At 41.0% G+C, this 27,914-nt stretch overlaps 1 protein-coding gene across 17 annotated transcripts in view; it reads left to right on the top strand.

The window, feature by feature from the left end:
- Tenm4 (teneurin transmembrane protein 4) overlaps positions 1 to 27,914 on the top strand; it is a 2,824,428-nt gene that overhangs the window by 2,636,819 nt on the left and 159,695 nt on the right. For all 17 annotated transcript variants that reach the window (XM_078046757.1, XM_078046770.1, XM_078046771.1 and 14 more), the window contains 2 exons: positions 4,686 to 4,900; positions 6,581 to 6,791. In XM_078046757.1, coding sequence (XP_077902883.1) covers positions 4,686 to 4,900; positions 6,581 to 6,791 — 426 coding nt within the window. The remainder of the gene's footprint in view (positions 1 to 4,685; positions 4,901 to 6,580; positions 6,792 to 27,914) is intronic.

The raw sequence follows: 27,914 nt of genomic DNA, 5'->3' as shown, positions 1-27,914 counted from the left end.
GTGCAGTGCTGGAAAGTGGTCAGCATCAGAAGCAATTACTGTGATGTAAAATATTTCATTCTAGAAAACAGAGGACAAAGCTTCCTATAGTTTATGTGAGACCACATGGTTCTTAAGGTTTGTGCCCTGGTCAAACCAATGTCTACTCAGTTTATGTTTTTAATTGTGATCCTAAAACTCTAGTTCCTTAGACATATCCCAAGGGGGAAAGTCTTTAACTCTGAAGTAAGTGCATATTTCTTATCCCTTCTGAGGGTATCAGGGAAGAGAGCTGATTCCAGAATTAAGATTAGAGTTCCTGCTCCACAGTTCAGGGGAAAGCAGTGTAGTGTGATAGAAGATAAATACTCTGGAGCCTCGATGTCCAGGATGTGATTCTTGACCCTGCTTTTTATTGGTTCCGTTAACTCTTGCCAGTTACTACATATCCCTTGGCCTTAGTTTTGTCATCTGTAGAGCAAGGCTGACAACACCTTTGCTTTCAAAGCCTAGCAGTAAAGACGAATTCAGCAAACGTTCGTTCCTCTTTTTTTGTCTGTTCGAATCCTCAGCCATTCTCTCTTGGGTATTAAAATCCAAACTAATTAACATTTACCCCCAACAGATCCTCAAAGGGTTTGGGGTATTTTTAAATATTTTTAAAGGATATATATTTTTATATTATACAAATTAAATATATGATAATCCCATATCGTGTTTTTCATGTCTTTGAGAGTAAGATCAAACTACAATTCATCCTATATTTTCAAAGCAGCTGTAACCATTTCAGGGTCGTCATGGGACAGAAACCAAATACAGCAGCTTTTCAAAGCAAAGCCACAAGAACTTGTGTTATGCATTAATGGGGAAGGGGGGGAAAAGCATTGAATAAACAAGCATTTCTGATGGTTGAATTGGTGGGCTAGGGATAGCATTTTCTTCTTTCTATAATGAAATCAAAATTGCCCATCAGTTTGAACCATGCAAATTGCTGCACACAGGCTCAGCTGGGCTCTCCAAAATGGAACAGCTTATTTTGATAACCAAATAAATTTCAAACAGTTGCTAAGGAAACTAAAGGATTCTTTGTGAAAGTTATTGCATTGTAAAGAACCAAAAAGGTGGAAGGAGGGGGAGATTGTTAGTTACTTAGGAATTTAGAACCTATATAGTTAGGTCTCAGTTCAGAAAAGTAAAGATGGTGATTGTGAAGCATATGGAATTTCACTTCTTCCAAATCTTCCTTGTTTGACCAAGCTATCCAACCATTTCAGCAATTCATTGAGAGATTTTATTTTATAGGCATGATTGCTAACTGTACAAAGAAAAGGATTGTCACCAGTGTAATATGTCCTGTGAAATCTAACAATACTGTTGGGAAGACCCTAATTCTGAGCTAAGCTCTGTAATTTTTGGTAAAGTTCTGAAAGCACCCAATGTTGTTATAGTGTACTTCTCATGGATGTCTTGAGACTCTGACAACTCTGGGACCTCTTTGTAGATTTCTAATTCATAAAAACAATCAACTTGAACCCTAGAAGGCCAGTAGTATTTTTAATGGGTCTTAGATATACCTGGTCAAGTCTTGATATTAGCCTGCATATCCATGAATTAACAGAACCATTGCTCCTTAAGAGGGCAGGCGTACCCACCACACTTGAGAATGTCTTTATAGAGTTTTAATTAATTGTTCATTAATTCAATCCTCTTAGAAACCATATTCTGATAAATAAAGAAGGAGCCCAAATGGTTTCATCTCTAGTTTCTTAAGCTAAGTCTTAAGCATCCCCATATGCAGATTTTAATTGTGTTGCAGAAATCACTGAAATACTAAATGAAGGAACCTGCCAACATAGTTGGAACTCCTTAGACAGTAGTTTGTACTACTAATAATACCATTATATCTATCTTTCTCACTATTTCTCCTGCTAATATTTATTACCATTTTCTTCCAGAACATGGGTAGGATAAGATTTTTATACACAGAGCTTTTCTCCACCTGATCTAGGCTCTCCCCTCCCTCATTGCCTTACCATTGGTGGATTTTGCTTTGTCATAGGAAGTTTTATATCCTAGTGTTTATGGATGGTGCTCAGAATTAAGAACAAAGAATCTTACAGGATTTGAAAAGAGGAAGACAATAGGGGTTTTTAAAATATTTTTTTAGTTGATATAGACAAGTATCTTTATTTATTTATTTTTATGTGGTGCTGAGGATTGAACCCAGGGCCTCACGTGTGCAAGGCAAGTGCTCTACCAATGAGCTACAATACCAGCCCCAGCAATAGGGTTTTAAAAAGACAAACCAGGAGGGAGGTGTTTCCAGCCCCCAGTTCAGCCAGTCTCAGGGTGTCTTCTCCGATTGGCTAAAAGGGATCAGCAGGCTATTCTCTCTTTTCCCTCAATAGTCCCATTCCACTGGGAACCAGATCCCCCCAATTCAAGGTCCTAGTGGGGGGAAGGATATGCCCCAAAACAATATGTACTATTTTTATCTCATTGTACACACAAGGAAGACAATGTTTTCTCCCAGTGGAGTACCTCATTGAGATACTAGAAAGTGCTATAAAAGTCTCCCTTTGTCACCTCCTCTGGGGTAAGAACCAACATACTTATGCTGTTGTGCCCTACAGAGAGCTCAGAGGGCATCTTCGGGCTGGCCTCTGACCTATAAGCCTGTAGAACTTAGCTGATACAGTAGCTGTCTCCTGATATATGCTCAGTAGAGGAGAAAATGAACCGTGCAGGCATCTCCAGCAGCATGCTAAAAAGAGAAAGCAGTTTTCCATTATTTATTTTCAGACATAGGATCTATTTGAATGCAGACAATTCTCAAATCCCATCAGTTCTGACTCCCACCGACTCACAAAGGAAATGAGCCCTTGGAATTAGCAGTCTTGTGCTTCTTTCTCTGCAGTTCCTAGGAGTAAAAAGTTCAGCACATATCCTGCTTTTATTCCTTCTTAGTTCTTCCTCCCTCACGGAATTAAAAGCTGAGGGTACACTATTTTGTACCTGGAATATAAAAGGGTCACAGAACTGGGAACCCACAAATCAGATAAAGAAGAATGTGAATAATTCTCTCCCATCTTAATGCTTTGTGAAGTTGGCTCCTGTCTTTGAAGTTTGTGAGTCACAGCGAAGTGGTTGGTGTGTCTGTATTTTCAAGGTAGAAGTCTGGGACATGTTCCTTCCATAAGGAATTCAATGCAAACTCTTTCCCATACTAATGACAGAATACTGGTGGCACTTTTATTGATAGCGTGCATTTCAACTTTTTTTGTTGGCACATTTTTAATTAAAATAACATTTAATGGTTTGAAGCTAAAAACCTGATGTTTCTGCCTAGGAGTTTAAAGGGAATGATAACATATGGAGAAGTTTAACATTTAAATTGAATTTTATTATTTAAAACAGTAAAATATTTTATGACTACAACAATACCCTGCCAAGCTCCATTTCAGCATTAAATGTGCTTTGTAAGGAGTCTCACAAAGCCAGGGAAAAAAAGACATTTTAATTTCTTATTCCCCAAATGCTTTTTATAAAAAGTTCCACAAACGTGTTTTCTTTACAAATGGATTCTTGTTCTCTTCAAGCATCTTCTAACATCTCTGACAACACAAAAAGCCTTGGAGCCAGAATGCCCAGGGGTCCTTCCTAATGACAAACAAAATGTAGCCTGCTGACTTGATCTTGGTCTTCCGGGCTACTAAGGATGGCCTTCCTCATGTCTCTGTGGTCTCCCCTATCCCTTCCCTACTTTTTAGAAGGCCGGCGTCTGGCAGGAAGTTAAGGTTTATCTCTTTCATGTGAGTGTGTTTAATTACATAAGAGGGGAAGTTTGATAAACAGCCTTCCTTCCTGGCCCGGTGCCTCCAGAAAGCAGTCACTCTCCTGATTGGTGACAGAAATGGGCAAGAGACCTCACCCCTGACCCTCCATAGGGATGCTAGGCATCGGGCGGGGGGCCTGGGTTAAGTTTCCAAGTATATCCTAGACTTTGTGTATGAACTTGAGAAATGATGTCAACTTGACCTTCTTTAACACAAAAATGATATTCACCTCCATCCAAAGACCAAGAGGCATTTTTCAGACATGTATCCTCCCTTTGAAGGACCTTCTTCCTCATCTTCCTCAACCCATATCTGTGCTCCAAACACAAACCCCCATCCACGTAGCTGGCCTCAGAATTTGGCTTCTGATTTATACACCATCCAGTGACCTTTTAAAATACGTAGCTCCACTCAAGTCACACCACCCCCCACTGCTGGAAAACCATTCCAAGTCAGAGATTCAGTACCCACACCTTGCTCCCTCAGCCTCCCTATTTTACCATGCAGCTCTTTACACTCACACTCTCACAAAATCACAAAGTTATTCTCATGTGACCGCAAATGATTATTTTTAGGATCAAAATATATTTTAACAAGCTGTGGAATTATGCAGTAAACAGATGGCCCTTGGGGAGGACCCATACATACTGCTCTGGAAGAATGCATATTTTTAGCAGAACAATTTGAGCATCACTGTGGTGGGGGGCAGCTCTGAACCTTCTTACTCCTGTGAGTAGGGGGATGCCTGCTGGCAGCGGAACATTACAGAGGAGTGAGGCTGAGAGGAGTCCTGGGTGCTGGGATGCAGATTCCTTGTGTCACTTGTGGTTAACCAAGATGCTTTTGTCTTCCTTCCCTCTGTCTTGGTAGGAAAACCCAGTAGTTTCTTTCCAGAGGACAGTTTTATAGACTCTGGAGAAATCGACGTGGGGAGACGGGCTTCCCAGAAGATTCCTCCTGGTACTTTCTGGAGATCTCAGGTGTTCATAGACCATCCTGTGCATCTGAAGTTCAATGTGTCTCTGGGAAAGGCAGCTCTGGTCGGCATTTATGGCAGAAAAGGCCTTCCTCCTTCACATACTCAGGTAAGCAGAACCCTACCCGCCTACTGATCTCCTTGTGCTCCTGCTCAAATCTTTACTCAAATCAAGAAGAGCTCAACCCTGATCCTAGAGCCCAAAGGGAAGTTGGTGTATTTTAAAGGCCTTTTATCCATTTGCCACCCTCTCAGACCCTGCCTTTCAGGCAAGTGAGGTTTAATCCCTGAGGCTTTTTGCAAGGAAGAAATTATGAGAAATTTCTCAGGAACCTTTCTGCTATTACTCAGTCTCCTAAATTATGTTACCCAGGAAATGTTATTGAGAGAAAAAAAAAATAGACAGTAAGTTTGAGTCCCCTTGTTATTTGCTGTGTAACCTGGTATTCATTACTCATCCTCTTCTAAGCCAGTTTCCTAATCTGTACCAGTGCCCACTTTGCAGGGCTGTTGTGAAGAAGAAAGAGTAGCATTTATAAGGCAGCCAGCATACGGCCTGGCTCAAAATAAATGTTACTCCCCTAATCTCTGGCATTCCTTCTCTCCTTCAGGGTTACACGTTTATACAGACAGATGTGCACCAGAAACCCTTGAAGAACTTGTCCAAGGGGTTGGGGGTGTGGCTTAGTGTAGAACATGTGCTTAGCATGTGCAAGGCCCTAGGTTTGATCCCTAGTACCCAAAAAATAAAATGAAAAAATAAGAACTTCTCCAAGATGACTGGCATATTACTAATAATGAATACTAATAATTGCAGAGACTTATGCAATGTCCTTGCTCTGGAATTGGAGTAATATAAATCATAAGCATCCTCAGGTGTTCCAAGGCCACATGCAGTCTTCCTAACCCCAGTAGTCAGTTGAAGTTTATAGTTATAAGCTAGACAGATAAATTTGCTAAGGATGGAGTCACAGAAAATAGAGGGATCTTGAGCCCCTGATAACTGCAGAGCTCCATGCTAGTCCTAGAATTCATGTCTCCACACAGTTTACATGAAGTAGAATGACTGCCTATCTTTTCTGTTTGTTTTTTAAGAGCTAGGAAGATGGATGGCTACTCAGTTTGCTTGCTTACTAATAGGTCAGTAGGGCTTAACCCCCTACCTATTATTAACACATGTCTGACTTATCTGGAGTCTTATGCTAGCAGTCTCAGATCAATTGGCATTTGAATTTGACACAGCATGCAATTATTGATAGACTTTTGGACTAATCCAGTTCAGTTCTTCTAAAATATCTCCCTGAAACTGGAGCCATTTAGAAAAGATTATTGACAAAAGACAGATATAAACCAAATCTTCAACTGTTCGTGAAGAACATTCCATTCCTACCAACACTCCCATCCCAGCCTGAGACCCTTGACATTACATCAGTACTTGTATAGAGCTCAGTCATGAAGTGGCTGGGTTTCTAATCTTGGGCCACCATTGAAAGAGCATGGTTCTGTTTTAAATGAGGCCAGGTGAAGACTTGCCACACTTGCAGCAAAAATAAAAACAAGCCAAGACTAGGAAATGATGCCCGAATGATGCCACATTCACAAGAGAGGAAGGAGAGTATTACCATGAGAGATAGGATTTGAGTTGGTTGATAGCTTTCCTGCAGCTTCTGCCTCTCTGTTTCCTTACGAATTCCCCCACCCCACCCTGCCCCCGCCAGGAGAAACCCAAAGAAAACACAGCATGTGCTGGAGCAGATCCGCTGCTAATTATACTTGTTTTGTACTTTAGTTTGACTTTGTGGAGCTGCTGGATGGAAGGAGGCTCCTGACCCAGGAGGCACGGAGTCTGGAAGGACCCCAACGCCAGTCTCGTGGTGTCGTTCCCCCCTCCAGCCACGAGACTGGGTTCATCCAGTATCTGGACTCAGGAATCTGGCACTTGGCCTTTTACAATGACGGGAAGGAGTCTGAAGTGGTCTCCTTTCTCACCACTGCCATTGGTAAGAAGCTCCACCTTCTGCTGTCTCTTTGGGTAGGAGGACACTTGGGGACTTTGGGAGTTGATGCCAACAAGAGAATGAATGTGTCTTACTCAGAGCTGTAGATGCCACTCAGAGAATGGGGTGGGGCTGTCCTGCCTGGGCATGCTGGAGGAGGACTCAGCATGAGATGCAGGTAGGACACAACAGAGGGGCCATCCTGATACCTTCCTCATGCTGTCTGTGTGATGATGTATGGAGCAGCAGCCACCTTTCCAGACCAAGGGGATAGAACTAAGAACCAGACGGGAGTCTTGGATGACTGGCCACATGGCGGGAACATCTCCCCTCTTGGCTCTTGGTTCTCACCTTTTCATCTTCTGAGTCTCACTTGGTTCAGTTCGCTGACTTATTGTTTAGTTTTGGTTTGGTTTTTGAGTTTGGAATCAACAGTCTCTGGGAAAGAGGATAAAGGCTGGAGAGAGTGTAAGAATAGCAGCACAGAGGACTGGAGGAGCCACGTGGTCAGTCAGATCAGGTGTTACTGAGAGCAGAGGTGTCCTGGTCTCTGACAAGGGGGAGCCCTGGTATCTTAAATGAGTCCAAACACCATCACTCTTCCTCATGCAAAGGGGCATGGCCACCTCAGTTCTATGGGTGTCTAGGTAGCCTGCTTCCCTCTTGGAAGAATTTCTCTTCTTTACTAACATAATAGATAGAACCCGTCTCCTTCTGAGGTGACCATAGTTTGCTGAGGGACATAGTATCTTGGTGGTTTGGGTCAGAAAACATATTCTGAGTCTCTATTGGATGTACTGTGATACAGCCTGGAGATAAAATCTTGAGAGAAAGACAAGGCCCCATGAACCAGAACACCTGGGAATGGAGTTTCTGCCTAACGGACATCTCTGTGTGGTTTGGAGTTCCCCTGAGAACTCAGTCTCAGTCTGTGGTTGGGAGTCTCTCTGACATGGAAAATGGAGTTGAATGAACATCTCTGAACTTGATACTAGGTTTCCTAAACTCATGCTAGGCCCTGATTCTTCCTTCTAAATAGCAGTGGTCATTTCAGGCCATTTTCTTCTAATTCACCATTTCGCTCTTAGTATTGAGGCAGAGGGAATTTCCCCATTAAATGCAAGGCATGGTTAATAAGCTTCTGCTATCAATGCAGCCTCATGGCAAAGTGAAGGAGGTGGGATCATCAGGCAGCTGGCTCTGACGAAGGAAACATCCCTCAGTGCTGCCCTGTTTTGGAAGTCTGTCCTAGCTGCAGGACTCAGAATGCCTGGAGGGCAGTCTTCTGTCTCCCTGGCACCCGGTGGGTCCCCATGCAGTGTCCTCAGTTGGTAAGAGAGTGAGTGTGAGCATGGCCTTTCCTGTGCCCAGGCTCTCATTAGCAGGATTGTGGACAGTCACAATCTCAGCAGGTGTGCTGCCATTGGATTCTGCCCTGCATGTCTTCTTGAAGCATAGTGCAAAGCATGCTCAGGTCCGAATCTCCACCGTGAGCTTGAGCTTTCACCTCATACAGATCACTCAAGTTTTTCAGCTCTTGGGGTCTCAAGATTCTGGAATTTGAAGCTGCAGCTTAGCAGTTGGAGGTAACATTGAGGTGGAAAGTGCAATCCCAGTCCTCATCATTGATAGCCCAGTTCTGGCCCTCTCCATCAATGAGAGTATCACTTTGTGGGTTTTGCTAGGCATCTTTTCTCTTTCTGGACATGGTGGCTTCAATTTAGGGACACAATTATCAAATTATGGTGGTTCCAAAGTTATAGCTCCCTGATCTCCCAGCTCAACTCTTCCTACACACAGTTCACAAGCAAGAATAGAGCATCAGGTTTGCACAGAACTCAGAGTTTTTATGGTCAGATTTCTGTTTTAAGAATGGTATAAATATGAAAGGATATTGATTTAAACTCCCAAAGAAAACTACTTTTAATTATGATATGCATCTTTGAGAAATAAAATGGAGATAAGATTTGCCAACTCGTGGCTTGTCGGTCAATGATAGCCTCTTTGTCTTAACTGGGGTGATGGTCCTGCTTTTCCCCTGGCTGCTCTGTTTGCCCCTTAACCCTGTCATGTCTATGGGCTTTATTGTGCTTCTCAGACTTTAATGTACTTATGAACCACTTGGGGGTCTTGTTAAAATGAAGATTCTGTTCCAGCAGGTCTGGAGGACCTGAGATTCTGCATTTCTGGCCAGCACCTAGTGATATTAATGCTGCTATGGGCCATATTTCGAGTAGCACAGGTTTCTGGTACCTCATTGGTGGTTCTCAAACACTTTGGAACAAAGAACTCTGTGGGAGGCTAGGTAAAAATTCAGATTTCTGGGCCTTTCTTCAGAACTCCTGAATGCCTCCAGTCGGGCCAAATGATCGTGATTCTGATGGTCTGTCAACAGATTTTGAAAACAAACACCACATGAGGAACTACCCTTCGTTCCTTCCTTCCCTCCCTCTGTCCCTACTTAGTTTTGCAGCCATGGACAGCCTTGTCACCTCACTGAATCTCAACTTTTCTTGTCCAGAAGCCAAAAATGTAAAAGTACTTTGCAATCCCCATTGTGAAGATTAGAGAGAGAGATATATAAAATGCCTAGCACAGCTTCAGGCCTCCATACGTGCTCAATAAACGGAAGCTGTTAATATTCTCTGCCATCCTTTTTCTCCTTCCACTTTCTCTTGCTGGCTTTCTGACCTATCTGTCTCCCTTCAAGCTACAGTGATTGTTTAATGAACACCGTTCTCCCCCCCCCCTTTAATACAAAAACAGACTGATTCTGATGTTGCTATTAATACCTCTTTCCCCAAGAGTCCCTGGCATTGAGTCTCAGCTGTCTGTGATCATTACCTGTGAGCTGTGAGTTGTAATTTGTCTTGGCAGGTTAATTAAAAGTTTAGGTCTTGTTTTAGTGAAGTCATTATGGTCCCAATATACAATTGTAACTCTCGGGTTTGCTTAACACACAAATTGGAATATGACCCTCCCTTCGTTACACATCGAAATGCAGACCAAGAATTTAAAAAGATCTGAGTTGTCAGAATCCAGAGTATTTATGTCTGTTTGTAATTAAGTAAAGGGAGAAATAATTGTGTTTAATTTAATGAATGGCTGTATTGTGTACGTTTTTGCTTTTCCCTCCATTTAATGCAATCCGGCTGATGATTTTAAATTAAATGAGTTTATCTTTTGCCTTGAAAAAAATCTAAGAGCCTTTTACAAACTGTATACACAAATATATCCACACAGAGACCTGATGTCACCCGAGCTCCCAGGGAACGAATGCATGTACATACATGCTCACACATGCCCCGAGAAATCCAAGCCAGTTTGAGAATAAAACATGGCAGCTCTTTTCAGAAAAAAAAGTCTGCCCCACCCCATCCCCCACATGCTCCTGGCTCCAATGTGGGGTGGGAGCCTTGCTCACCCCCATGTGTTGAAGGAGGTAGGAGGATATAAACCACTCACGGGGGTTTAATTCACCCCATCACCATTTACAAAGGGTTTTCACATGCATTCTTTAAATCTTGCAGGAACTCCATGAGGTGATTATTCTTATTTTTATTATCATCCCTGATTGCAGATGAGGAAATGGAGGTTCAGAGATGTTGAAAGAAAAGCTAGGACATGCATTCGAATGTGTCTGACTACAAAGCTCATGTTTTTCCTTCATAAGTAATCTGCCTCCTCCCAGGATCCAGTCCCTTTGGGGCACCCACACTCACTTATTTCCCATCCATTTGTTCATTCAGCATTTAGGGAGCATCTACTGTGTTTGGGGGGCCATGTTTAGCACTCTCACATATGTAGCTTATTCCTTACAAGAACCTTAGACAAGAGATCTTTTAAGCTCTGATTTACAGATGAAGAAGTTGAGGCTCAGAATTTAGTTGACTTGCTCAAAATTAAGAGCAAAGCCAGAATGAAAATTTGGACTCTAAATCCCACAAAGTCCCCACTGTGCCACAGGGTCTTGCTATTTTGTCATGGCTACTAGTAAATATTTTATTACTGTTTGTATTATATGAAACATAATTTCCCCTTGTTAACTTGCCTCCAATTATAAGTAACCATCTTACATCAACCCAGGAAGTTTTTTTTGAGAAGTCATTAAAAAGACCATGTAGAAAATCTCACAGCATCCAAATTTTTAAAAATAAAAATACCTTTGTATGAATTGCTTGCAACCCCAAGACCTAACAAGTTAGTATTACAGCATTTGGGGTCTTCGGATAGATAGCATCTTATCTTTTCATTTCAGTTGATGCTGAAGCATAAAAGGATAGATCAACTTGACATTGTGGCAATGTGAGCCAAGCTAAAGAATAACAGAGGTATCTTACAGTGGATTTAAAATCCCAGAAGAGAGAAATAAGAATCATTGGCAGGAAACATAAAGACTGGGAATCTTTATGAGAAACATGCTCTGATCTTCTTGGTGCTAATTGAAGAGTCTGTTTATGCCCAGGCAGCCACTGGAAATCAATCCATGTCCAGGGACTAGACACAGATTTAGCCCCTTCCCTCCCTCCCCCTCTCTTTCCTCCTTCTTTTTATTCCATTATCCAATGAATATTGCATCCTTGCCCTTTTCCAAGATGGGGATGCAGGGAAGGTATGACATGGTTCCTGGCAAAAGTAGCTGGTAGTCTAGATTAAGCGAGATGAAAGCCTTATGGAGCAAGTGTCTCTAAGCCAAGGAAAAGAGCAATAAAGGCCACCCCTAGAGCCATCAGCCCAAGGGCCAGCAAGGTTGGAGGAAGGGAAGGGCTTGTCCAGCTGAATGAGCCAGGGAAGGCTGTCTAGATAAAGTAACATTTGATTTGGACCTTAAAGTTTGGACAAAATTTTCACATTTAAAGCAAGAAAATGGGAAGGTGAGTGCTAAGGAAAGCATCCCAGGCAGTGGGGATGGATGGCATGGGCAAAAGGACAGTAGGCAGAAAATTAAGAGCTGGCTAGGAGGAGCCAGCAGTGCTGCTCCACGGGAGCTCAGGCTGCCCTGAAGGGGGGAAGCAGTAATCAAGGAAGAGCCTACAATGCCACCCTACAGAGAGTTCATTCTGTAAGCACTGGGTGTCATGACAGGTTTTTGAGTAAGGGGATGAAATGATCGGAGCTGGGAGGTTTATCCTGAACAAGAGTCCATTAATTTATGTGGCAGAGGGTAACTGATATTGAGTCTGTGATTTCATGAGGGCACTGCAGGGGGCGGGGTGCCAGGGAAGACAGAAGGGGCCCATCTGTGATACCAGTGGTATTTTTTCCTCTGATTTCCCCATGATCTATTCCTCTTTGTTTCTAGATCTGCCTAGATACTTGCACCTACATTTCTATCTTCTGTGGGTCATCAAAATTGGGTCCTTCATGATTTTCCAAAGACTGTGGTAGACTTGCCGTTTTTTCATTTCCCTTACTTTGATTGGGCGTTGGCTTCTGAGTGCATTTCTAAGGATCTAGGGAGAAAAATCCCCAGCATTATACACTGTAATTTGTGTAAGAATCTACCATGACCTCAAGGAAGAAACTCAGAAAAGTGATTGAAGAACAATTTTCAGTTTTTAATAATCACCTTCCATACCCCACCTCACGTTCCCTTCCTTTGAATATACTCTAAGATAGAAACACAGCAACGAAGAATCCAGGTCTCTTGGTAATAAATTAACCTTCTTGTAAATGACATTAGCAGCACTTTGTGAAATTTCTAATGGAAACATTTCTTTGGAAAAGTGCCCTGTGAATTCACCTCTCCTTGATACGGTGATTTATTTGGAACAATCTGGTATAAGTGGAATGAAATTGTAGGCCAAGAGAGAGCTCAAGTCAGCACATTGGAGACAGACTGTGGCCAAAATCTGTTAGGAGGAAGAGAGCTAGGAATATCAGAGTGCTATATCTGCAGAATCAAAACCTAGTCCCACCAGCAGCTGTCTCTGCTCGCTGAAGGACAGGCTGCCCCACTGTCCCCCAACTCCTTCTACTGCCCTGCAGTCTTATCATGGACTGCTGAAACTTCTGAATTCTCCACCTGGATTTTCATGGCAGGAAAGAAGAAAATGTAGCCCAAGGACACCATGAGTGCCAAGCAATAAAGTTTGTCTCTTTGTAGGAAACACTTAGAAATGTGTTTAGTGTGTCCATAACCTAAATCTTATCCAATCAGCATTTAAGTGAAGTTTTAATGTCCTTCCGCTCATTCTAAGTCTGGGGCGTTTCTATTCAGGGCCAGGATGGCAGTTCAGTAGTAGCATCAGGGACCAGGCTCTTTCCACCTTGTGGTCTGCCATCCTTCCTCTGATTTATTGGTTTCATACCTGCTGCACCTCCTGGACTCATCCACTTGTCATGTAGAAAGAAGAAAGGGGAAGGATGCAGGAAGGCAGAATGTTTCCTAAATCATTCAACTTGCATTTTTTTGGCAGAGTTGTGTCACTTGGACACTCAGAGCAAGAGGGAAGTCTTAAAGTGAATATTTTCAGCTTGGAACATTGGCACTCTGATCAAAATTAGGGTTCTCTCAGGAGGATGGGAAATTAATATGGGGTAGACAGCCAGAAATATCTGCCACAGACTTTATCAAGACATTTGGTTCACAAATAGCAACAGAGTCCTCTTACCATGTGTGAGATTCAGGCCCAGGCATTAGGAACAGCCATGAGGCAGGCAAGCTTGCTCCTGAAGACCTCATGGGCCAGTAAGTTAGAGGAAGTGGAGCTGAGAAAAGAGGAAGTCACCCATGTAACAAGGTAGAGGGAATATATTTTGGTTCAGGCTCTTTGTATCACCCAAGAAACCAAGGACTTCTGTCAGTAAGCCTTGAAGCCACTTGCTTGTTGCTTTAAGATGGACAGACAGCAGGAGCAAGTCCTGAACAGTGGAAACCAGGTGGTAGACAGACCTAGAAAGGGTCAGTTTGTTAATTTATTCATTCAGTCAGCATTTACTAATCGCCTTTTCATATACCATGTCCTGGGCAGGCATTCCATGTCATGGTATGTAAAACAGCCAAGCTTCCTGCCCTTGTACTTATAGACATGCTTGAGACATATTAAGAGAGAGCCTCAAATCTATACATCTGTGTAAAAGTCCATCATCATAAATGGCACATTAACACTGTCAAAGAAGAGTGGGCTCTCGAGAAGCAGTGGGCCTCACGCAGCTGGCTGGGCCAGGTGCATGATGAACTGTTCAGATGAAAGTTGGAGGAGGAATGTACAAAGCAGAGGGAAGAAAGTAGAATATATGCAGAAGACTGGGACAGGAAGTTGCTGGGAGTGCTCCAGAAACTCTATGGTGGTCACATTGTAGGTGTGGCCATCAAAGGACCAAATGTATCAGGAAGGACTGAGAGGCCACCCAGAACCAAACTGCTCAGGGTCTTAGAATGCCATGTGAAAGGTATCATTTTGTTTTCAGTTTAGGTCAAAGGCAACAGGAAGCCCCTGTGGAAATCTAGGTAACTTAATCTGATACACATATGCAAGCGTTCCCAGGAAGAACTGGGAACGGTGTTAGGAGGCTCTTCCACCTGTCTAGGCAGGGCTAATGCTGTCTGTTTCAGAATGGAGGCCTCAGAAGTGGCAAGGAGGGAGCAGATTTGAGCCATTGTACTGCCCCTTGGAGACTGTTGGCCAGCTCCAGGGGTTAAGACATTTCTAAGGGAAGAAACAAACGGCAAAACAAAGGGGGGGAGCAGAAGGGTCCTTCATTAAGGTGAGTTTAGATAGGCAGCTGGCAGAGGGGCCTGTGGGGTCCAGAACTAGGAGGCAGGACCAGGAGAGTATCTGGTGGAAAGCTCAGTGGAGAGAGTCCTGGTACTTGGGGCCTCATCCATGTCAGGAGTTCAGCTACCTCCTCCACCCACAGCCACCGTGAGCCTCACTCCATGTTCAGTTTATGTTTTTGCCACTTGGGTTTCGGAATGCCAGAAGACTTCACACACCTTTCATTTGTTTAACTCTCACTATTTTTTTTTTATTGGTTGTTCAAAACCTTACAAAGCTCTTGACATATCATATTTCGAACATTAGTTTCAAGTGAGTTATGAACTCCCATTTTTACCCCAAATACAGATTGCAGAATCACATAGGTTACACATTCACATTTTTACATAATGCCATACTAGTGACTGATGTATTCTGCTACCTTTCCTATCCTCTACTATCCCCCTCCCCCCCATCTTCTCTTTCTATCCCATCTACTGTAATTCATTTCTCTCCTTATTTTTTCTTCCAATTCCCCTCACAACCTCTTTTATGTAGTTTTTTATAACAATGAGGGTCTCTTTCCATTTCCATGCAATTCCCCTTTTCTCTCTCTTTCCCTCCCACCTCATGCCTCTGTTTAATGTCAATCTTTTCTTCCTGTTCTTCCTCCCTGCTCTATTCTTAGTTGCTCTCATTATATCAAAGAAGACATTTGGTATTTGTTTTTTAGGAATTGGCTAGCTTCACTAAGCATAATCTGCTCTAGTGCCATCCATTTCCCTGCAAATTCCATGATTTTGTCATTTTTTAGTGCTGCGTAATACTCCATAGTGTATAAATGCCACATTTTTTTAATCCATTCATCCATTGAAGGGCATCTGGGTTGGTTCCACAGTCTAGCTATTGTGAATTGTGCTGCTGTGAACATCGATGTGGCAGTATCCCTGTAGTACGCTCTTTTAAGGTCTTCAGGGAATAGTCCGAGAAGGGCAATAACTGGGTCAAATGGTGGTTCCATTCCTAGCTTTCCCAGGAATCTCCATACTGCTTTCCAAATTGGCCGAACCAATTTGCAGTCCCACCAGCAATGTACAAGTGTACCCTTTTCCCCACATCCTCTCCAGCACTTGTTATTGTTTGACTTCATAATGGCTGCCAATCTTACTGGAGTGAGATGGTATCTTAGGGTAGTTTTGATTTGCATTTCTCTGACTGCTAGAGATGGTGAGCATTTTTTCATGTATTTGTTGATTGATTGTATGTCCTCCTCTGAGAAGTGTCTGTTCAGGTCCTTGGCCCATTTGTTGATTGGGTTATTTGTTGTCTTATTGTTTAATTTTTTGAGTTCTTTGTATACTCTGGATATTAAGGCTCTATCTGAAGTGTGAGGGGTAAAAATTTGTTCCCATGATGTAGGCTCCCGATTTATTTCTCTTATTGTTTCTCTTGCTGTGAAAAAACTTTTTAGTTTAAGTAAGTCCCATTTGTTGATTCTTGCTATTAACTCTTGTGCTATGGGTGTCCTGTTAAGGAATTTGGAGCCTGATCCCACAATATGTAGATTGTAGCCAACTTTTTCTTCTATCATACGCAGAGTCTCTGATTTGATATCAAGGTCCTTGATCCATTTTGAGCTAATTTTTGTGCATGGTGAGAGGAGGGGATTCAGTTTCATTTTGTTGCATATGGATTTCCAGTTTTCCCAACACCATTTGTTGAAAATGCTATCCTTCCTCCATTGCATGCTTTTAGCCCCTTTATCGAATATAAGATAGTTGTAACTTTGTGGATTAGTCTCTGTATCCTCTATTCTGTACCATTGGTCCACCCGCCTGTTTTGGTACCAGTACCATGCTGTTTTTGTTACTATTGCTCTGTAGTATAGTTTGAAATCTGGTATTGCTATACCACCTGATTCACACTTCCTGCTTAGAATTGCTTTTGCTATTCTGGGTCTTTTATTTTTCCATATGAATTTCATGATTGCTTTATCTATTTCTACAAGCAATGCCATTGGAATTTTGATTGGCATTGCATTAAACCTATAGAGGACTTTTGGTAATATCGCCATTTTGTTGATGTTAGTTCTGCCTATCCATGAACAGGGTATCTTTCCATCTTCTAAGATCTTCTTCTACTTCTCTTTTTAGGGTTCTGTAGTTTTCATTGTATAAATCTTTCACCTCTTTTGTTAGGTTGATTTCCAAGTATTTTATTTTTTTTGAGGATATTGTGAATGGAGTGGTTTTCCTTATTTCCATTTCAGAGGTTTTGTTGCTGATATACAGAAATGCCTTTGATTTGTGCGTGTTGATTTTATATCCTGCCACTTTGCTGAATTCATTTATTAGTTCTAGTAGTTTTTTTGTAGACCCTTTTGGGTCTTCTAGGTATAGAATCATGTCATCTGCAAATAGTGATAATTTAAGTTCTTCCTTTCCAATTTTTATGCCTTTAATTTCTTTTGTTTGTCTAATTGCTCTGGCCAGTGTTTCGAGAACTATATTGAATAGAAGTGGTGATAGAGGGCATCCCTGTCTTGTTCTTGATTTTAAGGGGAATGCCTTCAATTTTTCTCCGTTCAGAATGATGCTAGCTTGGGGCTTAGCGTAAATAGCTTTTACAATATCAAGGTAAGTTTCTGTTATCCCTAGTTTTTCTAATGTTTTGAACATAAAGGGATGCTGTACTTTGTCAAATGCTTTTTCTGCGTCTATCGAGATGATCATATGGTTCTTATCTTTAAGTCTATTGATATGGTGAATAACATTTATTGATTTCCGTATATTGAATCATCCCTGCATCCCAGGGATGAATCCTACTTGATCATGGTGCACAATTTTTTTGATGTGTCTTTGTATCCAATTCGCCAGAATTTTATTGAGGATTTTTGCATCTAGGTTCATCAGAGATATTGGTCTGTAGTTTTCTTTCTTTGATGTGTCTTTGTCTGGTTTCGGAATCAATGTGATGTTGGCCTCATAGAATGAATTTGGGAGGACTCCCTCTTTTTCTATTTCCTGGAATAACTTGAAAAGTATTGGTATTAATTCTTCTTTAAAGGTTTTGTAAAACTCCACTGTATACCCATCTGGTCCTGGGCTTTTCTTGGTTGGTAGTCTTTTGATTACTTCTTCAATTTCATCCATTGATATTGGTCTGTTCAAATCGTGTGTGTCCTCCTGACTCAGTCTGGGCAAATCATATGTCTTAAGAAATTTATCGATGTCTTCACTATCTTCTATTTTATTGGAATATAGGTTTTCAAAATAATTTCTAATTGTCTTCTGTATTTCTGTGGCTTCTGTTGTAATATTGCCTTTTTCATCCCTTATGTTAGTAATTTGAGTTCTCTCTCTTCTTCTCTTCATTAGCATGGCTAAAGGTTTGTCAATCTTGTTTATTTTTTCAAAGAACCAACTTTTAGTTTTGTTAATTTTTTCAATAGTTTCTTTTGTTTCAATTTCATTGATTTCCGCTCTGATTTTAATTATTTCTTGCTTTCTGCTGCATTTGCTATTGTTTTGCTCTTCCTTTTCTAGGGCTTTGAGATGAAGTGTGAGCTCATTTATTTGTTGGTTTTTCCTTTTTTTGAGGAATGATCTCCAGGCGATGAATTTCCCTCTTAAAACTGCTTTCATTGTGTCCCATAGATTCCGATAGGTTGTGTCTGCATTTTCATTTATCTCTAAGAATTTTTTCATTTCCTCCTTTATGTCTTCTGTAACCCTTTGATCATTCAGTAACATATTGTTCATTTTCCATGTGATATTGGATTTTTCCTTCCTTCTTTTATCATTAATTTCCAGTTTCAATCCATTATGATCAGATAAAATGCATGGTATAATCTCCACCCCTTTATATTTATTGAGGGTTGCCCTATGGCATAATATATGGTCTATTTTTGAGAAGGATCCATGTGCTGCTGAGAAAAAAGTATATCCATTCGATGATGGTTGGTATATTCTATATATGTCAGTTAAGTCTAGGTTATTGATTGTGGTATTGAGGTCTATAGTTTCTTTATTCAACTTTTGCTTGGAGGATCTGTCCAATGGTGAGAGAGGTGTGTTGAAGTCACCCATAATTATTGTGTTGTGGTCTATTTGATTCTTGAACTTGAGGAGAATTTGTTTTATAAACTTCGAAGCGCCATTATTTGGTGCATAAATATTGATAATTGTTATGTCTTGTTGTTTAATGGTTCCTTTTAACAGTATATAATGTCCTTCCTTATCCCTTTGGATTAACTTAGTCTTGAAGTCGATTTTATTCGATATGAGGATGGCCACCCCTGCTTGCTTGCGAGGACCGTGTGCATGGTATATTTTTTCCCAACCTTTCACCTTCAGCCTGTGTATGTCTTTTCCAGTCAGGTGAGTCTCCTGGAGGCAGCATATTGTTGGATTTGTTTTTTTGATCCATGTTACCAGCCTATGTCGCTTTATTGGAGTGTTTAAACCATTAATGTTTAGAGTTACTATTGATATATGGTTTGTACTTCCAGCCATGTTTGATTATTTATCTCGTTTTTTTTTTTTAATTGCATTTGTTTCACCATGATTAGTTTTCCCCCCTCCGTCTGTCTTTACTGAGGTACTTCCCACTGTTGGCTTTGGTTATTGTTTTCCATTTCTTCCTCGTGAAGTGTTTTGCTCAAGATGCTTTGCAACGCTGGTTTTCTGGCTGCAAATTCTTTTAGTTTTTGTTTATCATGAAAGATTTTTATTTCGTTGTCGTATCTGAAGCTTAATTTTTCTGGGTACAGAATTCTTGGTTGGCATCCATTGTCTTTCAGTGTTTGAAATACGTTGTTCCAGGATCTTCTCGCTTTCAGCATCTGAGTTGAGAAGTCCGTTGTTAACCTTATTGGTTTACCCCTGAATGTAATCTTTCTCTTTTCTCTTGTAGCTTTTAATATTTTCTCTTTGTTCTGTATATTGGATATCTTCATAACAATGTGTCTTGGCATTGGTCTACTGTGATTTTGTATGCTCGGTGTCCTGTATGCATCTACAATTTGTATATCTGTTTCCTTTTTTATTTCTGGAAAGTTTTCTGTAATTATTTCATCTAGTAGATTACTCATTCCCTTGTTTGAATCTCTATCCCTTCTTCTATCCCAATGACTCTTAAATTTGGTTTTTTTATATTATCACATATCTCTTGTATGCTTCTCTCATGATTTTTAACCAGCCTATCTGAGTTGGCTAGACTCTTTTCCAGATGATATATTTTGTCTTCATTATCTGACGTTCTGGCTTCTACTTGCTCCACTCTATTAATGATACTCTCATTTGTAACTCTCACTATTTTAAAGATGAGAAAACTGAGGCTTTTCAAAGTTACAAGACTTATCTAGGGCCACACAGCTACCCGATGGCAGAGCCAGGATCATAGTTCTAACCACCAATTAAGTACAGATTCTTTGCCAGGTACTATACTCAGTACATCATCAGTTCCCAAACAACCCAGGAGTCAAGATAAATATATTTTCCATGTTATAGCTAAGGAAATTGAGGCTCAGAGGTCAAATGTCATTGGCCAAGATTTCACAAGACAGGAACCAGCAATTAGGTTAGCAGTATGCATGACCTTCCTTATACACCAGTGAGCAGATCTGCATCCAAGTTTCTAATGTGGTGACATCCATGTGTATTCTGATCCACTCATAGTCAGGATATCATAAAGATAAACATGGGCTTAGAGATGATGCCCCTAGGCTTGCAGAGTACCAGTGGCTCCCAACTCACTGGACTTTCAGCCTTGTTTAATACAAAACCTCTGACCAGGCCTCACCCTGCTAAAGAAACCCCTCCTCCTTCCCTCCCTCCATTCATATGGGAAGTTTTCAGTAGAAGATATTTTCTTAGTAATGGTTTTATTTTTTAATGGAAGAATAAGCGTCCTGATAGCTCTATGTTTTGTCAGTTGCTCATCCCCATTCTGCTCATTGGGGATTCTGCAGCCACACTGTGGTTTGGGAAGGGTTCTCCCACAGTGGTGATGTCTTCTCTCTTTTCCTCTATAGTGCCACTGACATGAAGGACATCATTAAATGTGTGGCCTCTTGTCCTGTAGCACACCCTTAGAAATAATCTAGCTGCCACAGATATGGGAATCTCTGCCAACTCTGGCATTGGTGGTAGATAGTTCATGTTATTGGAGGCAGAAGTTCATTTGGAGGTAGGGCTGTGACCAGAGAAGTGGTGTGATCCAGAGAAAGGCAATGCTTGGGAGTCAGCTCTGTCTGCACTATGTATGTATGAGCTGAGGGACTTTGGGTAAGTCTTGGCCTCCTTGAATGCCTGTGTCATTAGCAATCAAACCTAATTTAGAGAGTTTCACAATGGTGTAAAAACATATGATTCATGGAAGGTACTTAGCATGTTTTTGGGGGTCTCTTATTTATTCATCATTTGTTAAGCATCTACTTTGCTAAGTGCTAAAGTTTTGCAATGAATTAAAAAAAAAAAAGACTTGTCCTTAGAAAGCCTATAGTCAATTGGGAGAATTGACCCTTTCATAAATAATTCCCACATAATGTGGGCTGTGCCAGCAGAAGTCCACGTGAGCTCAGAGAAGGGTTGCCACCTCTGCTATGTAGGCGGGGCCTGTGAGGCATAACAGACTTATTGTGAAAAAAGTGCTGAGTGGGCTGGTGGGCAATATGCAAATATGATTAGCAACACAGGGACAGCAGAAATGGGACCAAGAAAGGAGACATAGGAGTACCTCCTTTCTGTGGGGGAGGTGTTCTGATACCCCACAGACAGTACTGAACACCATATATATTATGTTTGTGTCTATACGTAAGACCTATGATGAAGTTTAATTTATAGATTAGCTAACAGTGATTAACAATAATAGCTAATAATAAAATAGAACAATTATAACAGTATGTTATAACTAATTATACAGATGAGGTCACTTTCTCTGTCTCTCTCTCAAAATACCTTTGAAAAAAAATGGTACTGAGTACTGAACCTAGGGCTAGGTCAAGCACTTTGCCTCTGAGCTGCATCCCCAGTTCTTTTTATTTTGAGATTGGGTTTCACAAAGTTGCCCAAGCTAGCCTTGAACTTGGGATCTTCCTGCCTCAGCCTCCTCAGTAGATGGGATTACACATGTGCATCATCATATCTGGCTTTAAAATGTCTTAGTAATTAGAAGAAAAGATTTTGAGTGTTCTCATCACAAAGAAAAGATAAATGTTTGAGGTGATAGATATGCAGATTACCCTGATTTGATCATGACACAAAGTATACCCATATCAAAATATCACAGTGCACTCCATAGTATGGACGGTTATTATGTGTCAATTCAAAACCTTAACAATAAAATCTTGTACTACATTTATCAAAGTTGACTGTAGTAAGTGAAACCAAGGGAATCAAAACTATAGGTAAGGAAAGACTACTGCATATGGAAAAAGTCACCAAAAACAGAACAAAAGAAAAAAGAGCATATTAGTTTGCTTAGGCTGCCATAACAAAACACCACAGATAGGATGGTTTGCAAAATTCATCTGTCTCAGTTCTGAAGACTAGACATCCAAGACCAAAGTGTTGGCAGAGTTAGTTTCTGGAGAATCTTTTATTGTTGGCTTTCAGGTGGCTTCCTTCTTGTTATGTCTTCCTGTGACCTTTTTTCTGTATATGTGTGGAGGGAGAGAGAGATGGCTGGTGTGTCTTCCTATTCTCATAAGAACACCAGCCCCACCATGATGACCTCACTTAACCTTTATTGCCTCCTTCTGGACTCTGTCTCCAAATACAGTCACACAGCAGGTTGGGGCTTCAAAATTTGAATTTGGCAGGGAAACCCAGTTCAGTCCACAATAAGAGACATCAAGGAGGTGATAAGACAGTAGCTCTGCTCAACCAACTGATGAACTGGCCAGAAAGTATCACTGTTTTTGTGTTGGAGATGAAGAAATGTCTAGGACCAGTGACTCACACAGGGACACAAGGCATCTTCTGAATCCTGTCCGAGTAACTTCTTCTGAAGCCTGGCTGCTTAGCAGGCCTTGGAATATGGCAGACCTTCATCAGAGAGTCAGCGAACTCCAAATGAGAAAGTCAAAGTTCACTGATGTTCTCTGCAGTCTAGAACCTTCTGCCATGAGCATGAACTTCTTATGGGCAGCTCTGAAGAAGGCACAGTTGCCAATTCCAGGCACAGCAGTCACCAGGATGAGGAATGGTCTTTCTCCCTGAGGGTTTATGCATTCCAATCCTGCAAGATTCAGGGATCAGAGCACTCATGGGGTCTTTCTTGGCTGTTATTGCTTCAGGTCAAAAATGGAATGTTCTGAGGTACTTTATTTATTCTTATAAATTTGACCTCCTTCGATTCCATAGGGAATTTTTCAAATGTTCCATTCTAGTTTTGGGGCTTTTCAGTCTTCACGAACTCCTCCCAGCCTCTGTGGAATTACTTGACAAGTCTATTAATGTTAATAGATAACTACTTTTTCAATGCACAGCCTATCTAAGTATTATCCTAGATGTTTTCCATAAATTCTTTCAAGCCCCTAAAACAAGCATTCAGAGTAAATATTTTTCCCTAAAGGAAAGTGGGACTCAGAGTATTCAAATGACCAGGTATAAGTGAAATACCTGCTCCGTGGAGAAGCTGCAGTTGAAAATCCAGATCTGGCCCTAAATGCCACATCTTTCTCCCCATTTTTTTCCCTCCTCCCACCCCGTCCACTTATGGCTTTGAATGAAAATGCCTAGGAGACACAGAGAAGAGCCCAGGAAACTAGGTTAGGGTCACCTGAAAGGGCCTTGTAGCCACCTTGAGAGTTTGGTTTTGAAGACAGTGAGGAGTTTGGGATGACCTTGAAGCAACAATTAGTCAGGTGTTCCTTAGATTCCTTTGGCATAGTCTCTGTTCAAATGAGTTGCTTTCTTATCCTGAGGCAGAGAGAGAATTGGAAGACTGTTTCTGTAGCCATTAGGGTAAGATGAGAGAATAGAGCCGGAACTGGTGCAAATGCTGCTGCTTTTTATAAAGGAAGGGTGCACTACAGGACATTGTAGGCTGGTTTTCTTGACCACTTGTATTTTAGCTGTAAAAGAGAGGTAGGAAGTTTTGACCTTCAAGAACGGATGGATGATGATGCCATTAACTAAGTTAGGAGATAAGGAGGGAAGTGGATTTGTTGGGGTGGGGGGAGAGTCAGGAAGATACAAATTCACATTAGATTTGAGCTGCTAATAGAATTTCCAAGTGGATGTCAGTTGCTGGCAATGGGCAGATGGATAAGGAAGCCTTGACTTGGGGATAGCTCTGAACTGGAGACAGAGTCCATGGGCATCTCATGGTGGGTGAGGGGAGCAGGTGGGAGGGTAGAATACCTAAGGAAATGGACACACTGAGAAATGGGAAGTCAATGTAGAATCCCAGCATTCAGAGGATAGGCAGGGGAAGGCAGGTAGAGATTAACCTTGGGGAAAAGTTAGGGAGATGATTATGAAGAAAGTGCTAGAATTGGTCATTAGGATGACATTGGCACCCTCCATGGGAGCAGTTTCCAGCCCTGGTGCAGGCGGAAGCAGGGTCACCTTGAGTTCAGGAGGGAATGAAAGGCAGAGCGGAACAATTGCTTCTAGATGGAGCAGGCAAGGAGACAGATGGGCGTAACCTGAGGAGGAGGCAGGTTTAAGGAAAGGTTTATATAAGGTGGAGGAGCTTTGAACATGTTGTCAGCAGTGGGAAAGGAGCCAGGGGAGAGGACTGGAGCCCCCGGAGAGAGGGGGAGATGATTAATGGGAGGTCAGGGGGAGCAGAGGGCAGAGGCAGGAGGGTAAGCACTAAGAGGGAAGAGGAAGGCGGGAGAGGGCAGTGCGGATAAGGAAGGATGCTGGGTCGATTCATGCTGATTGCAGGGTCAGCAGCACTTTCTAGATATGGGCTGCTCTATTGGTAAGCTGCTGTGCCTGAATTACATGTGTTTCTTCTGTGTAAAGGCAGCCTCGACACAGCACTGAATCAGATATTGTGCGATAAAACAGCAGGGAGAGAGGCAATGAGGCTTAATGGTTAGAACGTGGATATGAAGCCAGATGGCCTGGTTTGCATGCAGTCTCTGCCACTTATTAGTAGCATGACCTTGGGCCAAATAGTTAATCCACTAGTGCCTCCTTTTCCTCATCTGAAAAAAATGATGATAATGTTAGTTCCCACATCATGAGGAAATTATGAAAATAAAGTGAGTTAAAATTTTAAAAATTCTGAGAATAGTGCCTGGCACATGGTAGGTATCTTACAAGTGTTTACTGTTGTTTTGGTGTGTGCTGTCTGGGTCCCAGGAGGTTTGAAGTTTGATACATGCATCACCTAGTTTAAAGTCTATCTTTTCAGTATCGTTTCAAAACAGGAATAGCTATTACTTATTTAATATATAGATGAAGAAATAAAGTTCAAAGAAATTAACAAATTTGCCTACATTTACACAGTGAGGGAGAGCAGAGCCAGGGCGTAAAGCTAGACTACTCCAGTTGAAGAATTCTGCTCTATCCACCCTAGCTTTCACTCCTGGGCCGCTCCCAAGTCAGCACCCACTTCCCTAGCTACCCAGGTTCCCATTCCCACCTCAACAGGAAGACGTGCAGGCTGTACTCTGAGGACCATGCAGGTATGAGTTTTGTCACTAGCAGGCACTTCTCTGGGCCAGAGTGTGGACCTAGGATCTGTGCTTCGGGAATGGTTTCTTCACAATCAAGCCAAGATTTAGTGATAGCAAATTTGACAGAGGTTTTGTGCTTGTTTCTTGCTGCTTAAACAGAGCAGAGGACCTTCTGTTGAAATGACAGGACAATGAGTGTTATATGAAGGGTTATAAAAAATTATAAGCCAGAGCGCTGTGAACATCTGGTTTCAGTTTGAGTCGTTGCTTGTTCCTGCCTTTATCTGAGCACACTCATGTTCTGGGCTAATGGAAGCACAGTTTGTTTCAGTCTTGGTTCATATTACATGTCAGCCAGATTTTATATTTTTGTTTGTGTCATAGGTCAAGAAAGTCCATTCAAGGGTGCAAGAGATGGACTATATAGTTTTTAAAAGTGAGAAAAATTCATATACACTGAAGCAGGACAGTCTGAATGGTATCTTTGCAAAATAAAATTTGAGTTTTCTTAAGTGTACAGATGCAAGGTATTCCTTAGAAAGCATGCATTTGGAATGATGCTTACACCATCATTATCTCTTTCTTTTAAATGATGGAGGAATAAGTTAAAATACATTGAGCTTTTCCTAGATGCCAAGTACTACTAAGCAAATATATCTACATTAACTCATTTTAATTCTCATAACCAATTTGTGCAATCAGAGTTATTACCCACATTTTACAAGTAAGATAGGGAGTTGTGTGCAAGGTCACACCCAGGCAGAGCTAAGATCCTACCCAGGTATATCTGGTTCACACTTATTTTGCAAGCTTTCCATGCTTTTTGAATGCATCATGCTGAGATCTGGGCTTTGTGTCCAATAAGTGATTAAGATATCTCTGATGACCATGCTGAGTTATGAAAATACTAAAAATATAACAGCATAGAAAACATCGATTTCTAGTCAGAAGTCAATGTCATGCTTTGCTTCCTAATTAAATATTAGAAGGATTCCTTTAAAATCATTACAAAAAAAAGATATGTCTATGGATTTGTTTTATTACTTTTTTATTTTTTGTAGTACCCAGGGGTGCTCTACCACTGAGCTACAACTCCAGACCTTTTCATTTTTATTTTATTTTTTTTATTTTGAGACAGGTTCTTACTAAGTTGCAGAGGATGGCCTCTAACTGAAGGCATCCTGCCTCAGCCTCTAGAGTTGCTGGGAATACAGATATGCCCTACCACAGTTGGCCAGTAGGTGTTATTTTAGAAACTTTGACTAATATAAAGCCAAACAAAAACAAGAGACAGAGACAAAGTTCTCATTTTTGTTAAGGATGGGTTTGTATTCCTGGGGAACGCAACAACACTAATTGAAAAACTATATTACTCAATAAGAAGTCAGAACTTGCAACTAGAGTACAAGATAGCTTTTCACAAGTCAATAGATTTTCCATATACCTGAAAAACCACTTATGAAATATATTGAACAATGTCCCAGTCAAGAAAATTAATAAAAATGAAAATATCATCTTAATGAGAACTGTATGTGATCTGTGTGACAAAAACTGCAAAATTTTATTGGGAGACATAATGTAGGACATGAATAATTAGGAAATGTAACGTGTTCCTAGATGGAAAGGTGAAATACTCTAAATAGGTCGATTTGTAGGTTTAATGGAATGCCAAACAGAATCCTAAAGGGAATTGAAGAGCTTTGATTGAATAGTTTAAGACTTCATCTGGAATAATAAACAGACGAGAAACATGGAAAAAAAAAACAAGAAAGAAGAATAATGAAAGAGTACTCGTCTTTAAAGAGCCTAACGTATAATAAATCTATAATAATTAAAAGAGAATAGGAGTCAAGCAGAGTAGTAACATATGATTGCCTAGAAATATTACCAGTTATATGTCAAAACTTAATATTTGAAAAAAGAGGAATCACAAATGAATAGAGAAGAAAGCTTAGTCACTAAAAGTTGTTGGAATAACTTGGGAAAATATTGGCACAAGCCAGAGGCTGCAAAGTGACGTTCAGTGGAACAGATGCGATGGCACATGGATGTGGCCAATAGACACAGATAAGATTTGGGGCCTGTAGGGTTGGCCCACTCTTTATAAACTGAATGATCCCCATAAAACTATAGGTTTATGGCTTTCCTTTAAAAAGTAGAAGACCAAATTTCTTTCAGGAACAAGCCCCTGTAAATGCATTGTAATTGGCCAGTCTTTACCTTGTCCCTTCTTATGGCCAGCCTGCTGTCCCCTTTGACCTACCTGCGTGGCCCCTTGAGGAATGTGGGTTTTAACCTCTCTTTCAGACTTCACCTCATGCCATATGCCAAAATTAATTCCAGATGGGTTAAAGAGGTAAATATTTTAAAAGTCAAACTACAAGAGAATAAAATCCAAGATTCCTGTATCTCTGGTTTGGAGGAGGACTTTCAAGCTTAAAAATCATTGACGAAATCACAAAGACTGACAAATGTTTCCATAAATATTTGAAATTTCCATATATCTAATAAAACTGATCAAAACAAGAAGAAAAATAGTAGATTGGGAAAATACTTGCAGTAATATCAAGACCCCAGGGTGTGTGTGTGTGTGTGTGTGTGTGTGTGTGTGTGTGTGTGTGTATGTGTGTGTGTAGTATTAAAGCTCAGATGCTGTGAGTGGGAAAGGATTGTGATCTTATAGGCAAATAGCTAAACTGATGTGTGGAGAAGCTCCCCAAAATATGTGGTATGATAAAAACATACATGAAATATGTTTAACCTCACTAGTAATTGAAGAAATAGAAA

This window comes from Ictidomys tridecemlineatus, chromosome 4 (assembly GCF_052094955.1).
Source record: "Ictidomys tridecemlineatus isolate mIctTri1 chromosome 4, mIctTri1.hap1, whole genome shotgun sequence".
Taxonomy (NCBI): domain Eukaryota; kingdom Metazoa; phylum Chordata; class Mammalia; order Rodentia; family Sciuridae; genus Ictidomys; species Ictidomys tridecemlineatus.
The sequence above is the reverse complement of the archived record's forward strand: the minus strand, read 5'-3'. Positions and strand labels throughout refer to the sequence as shown.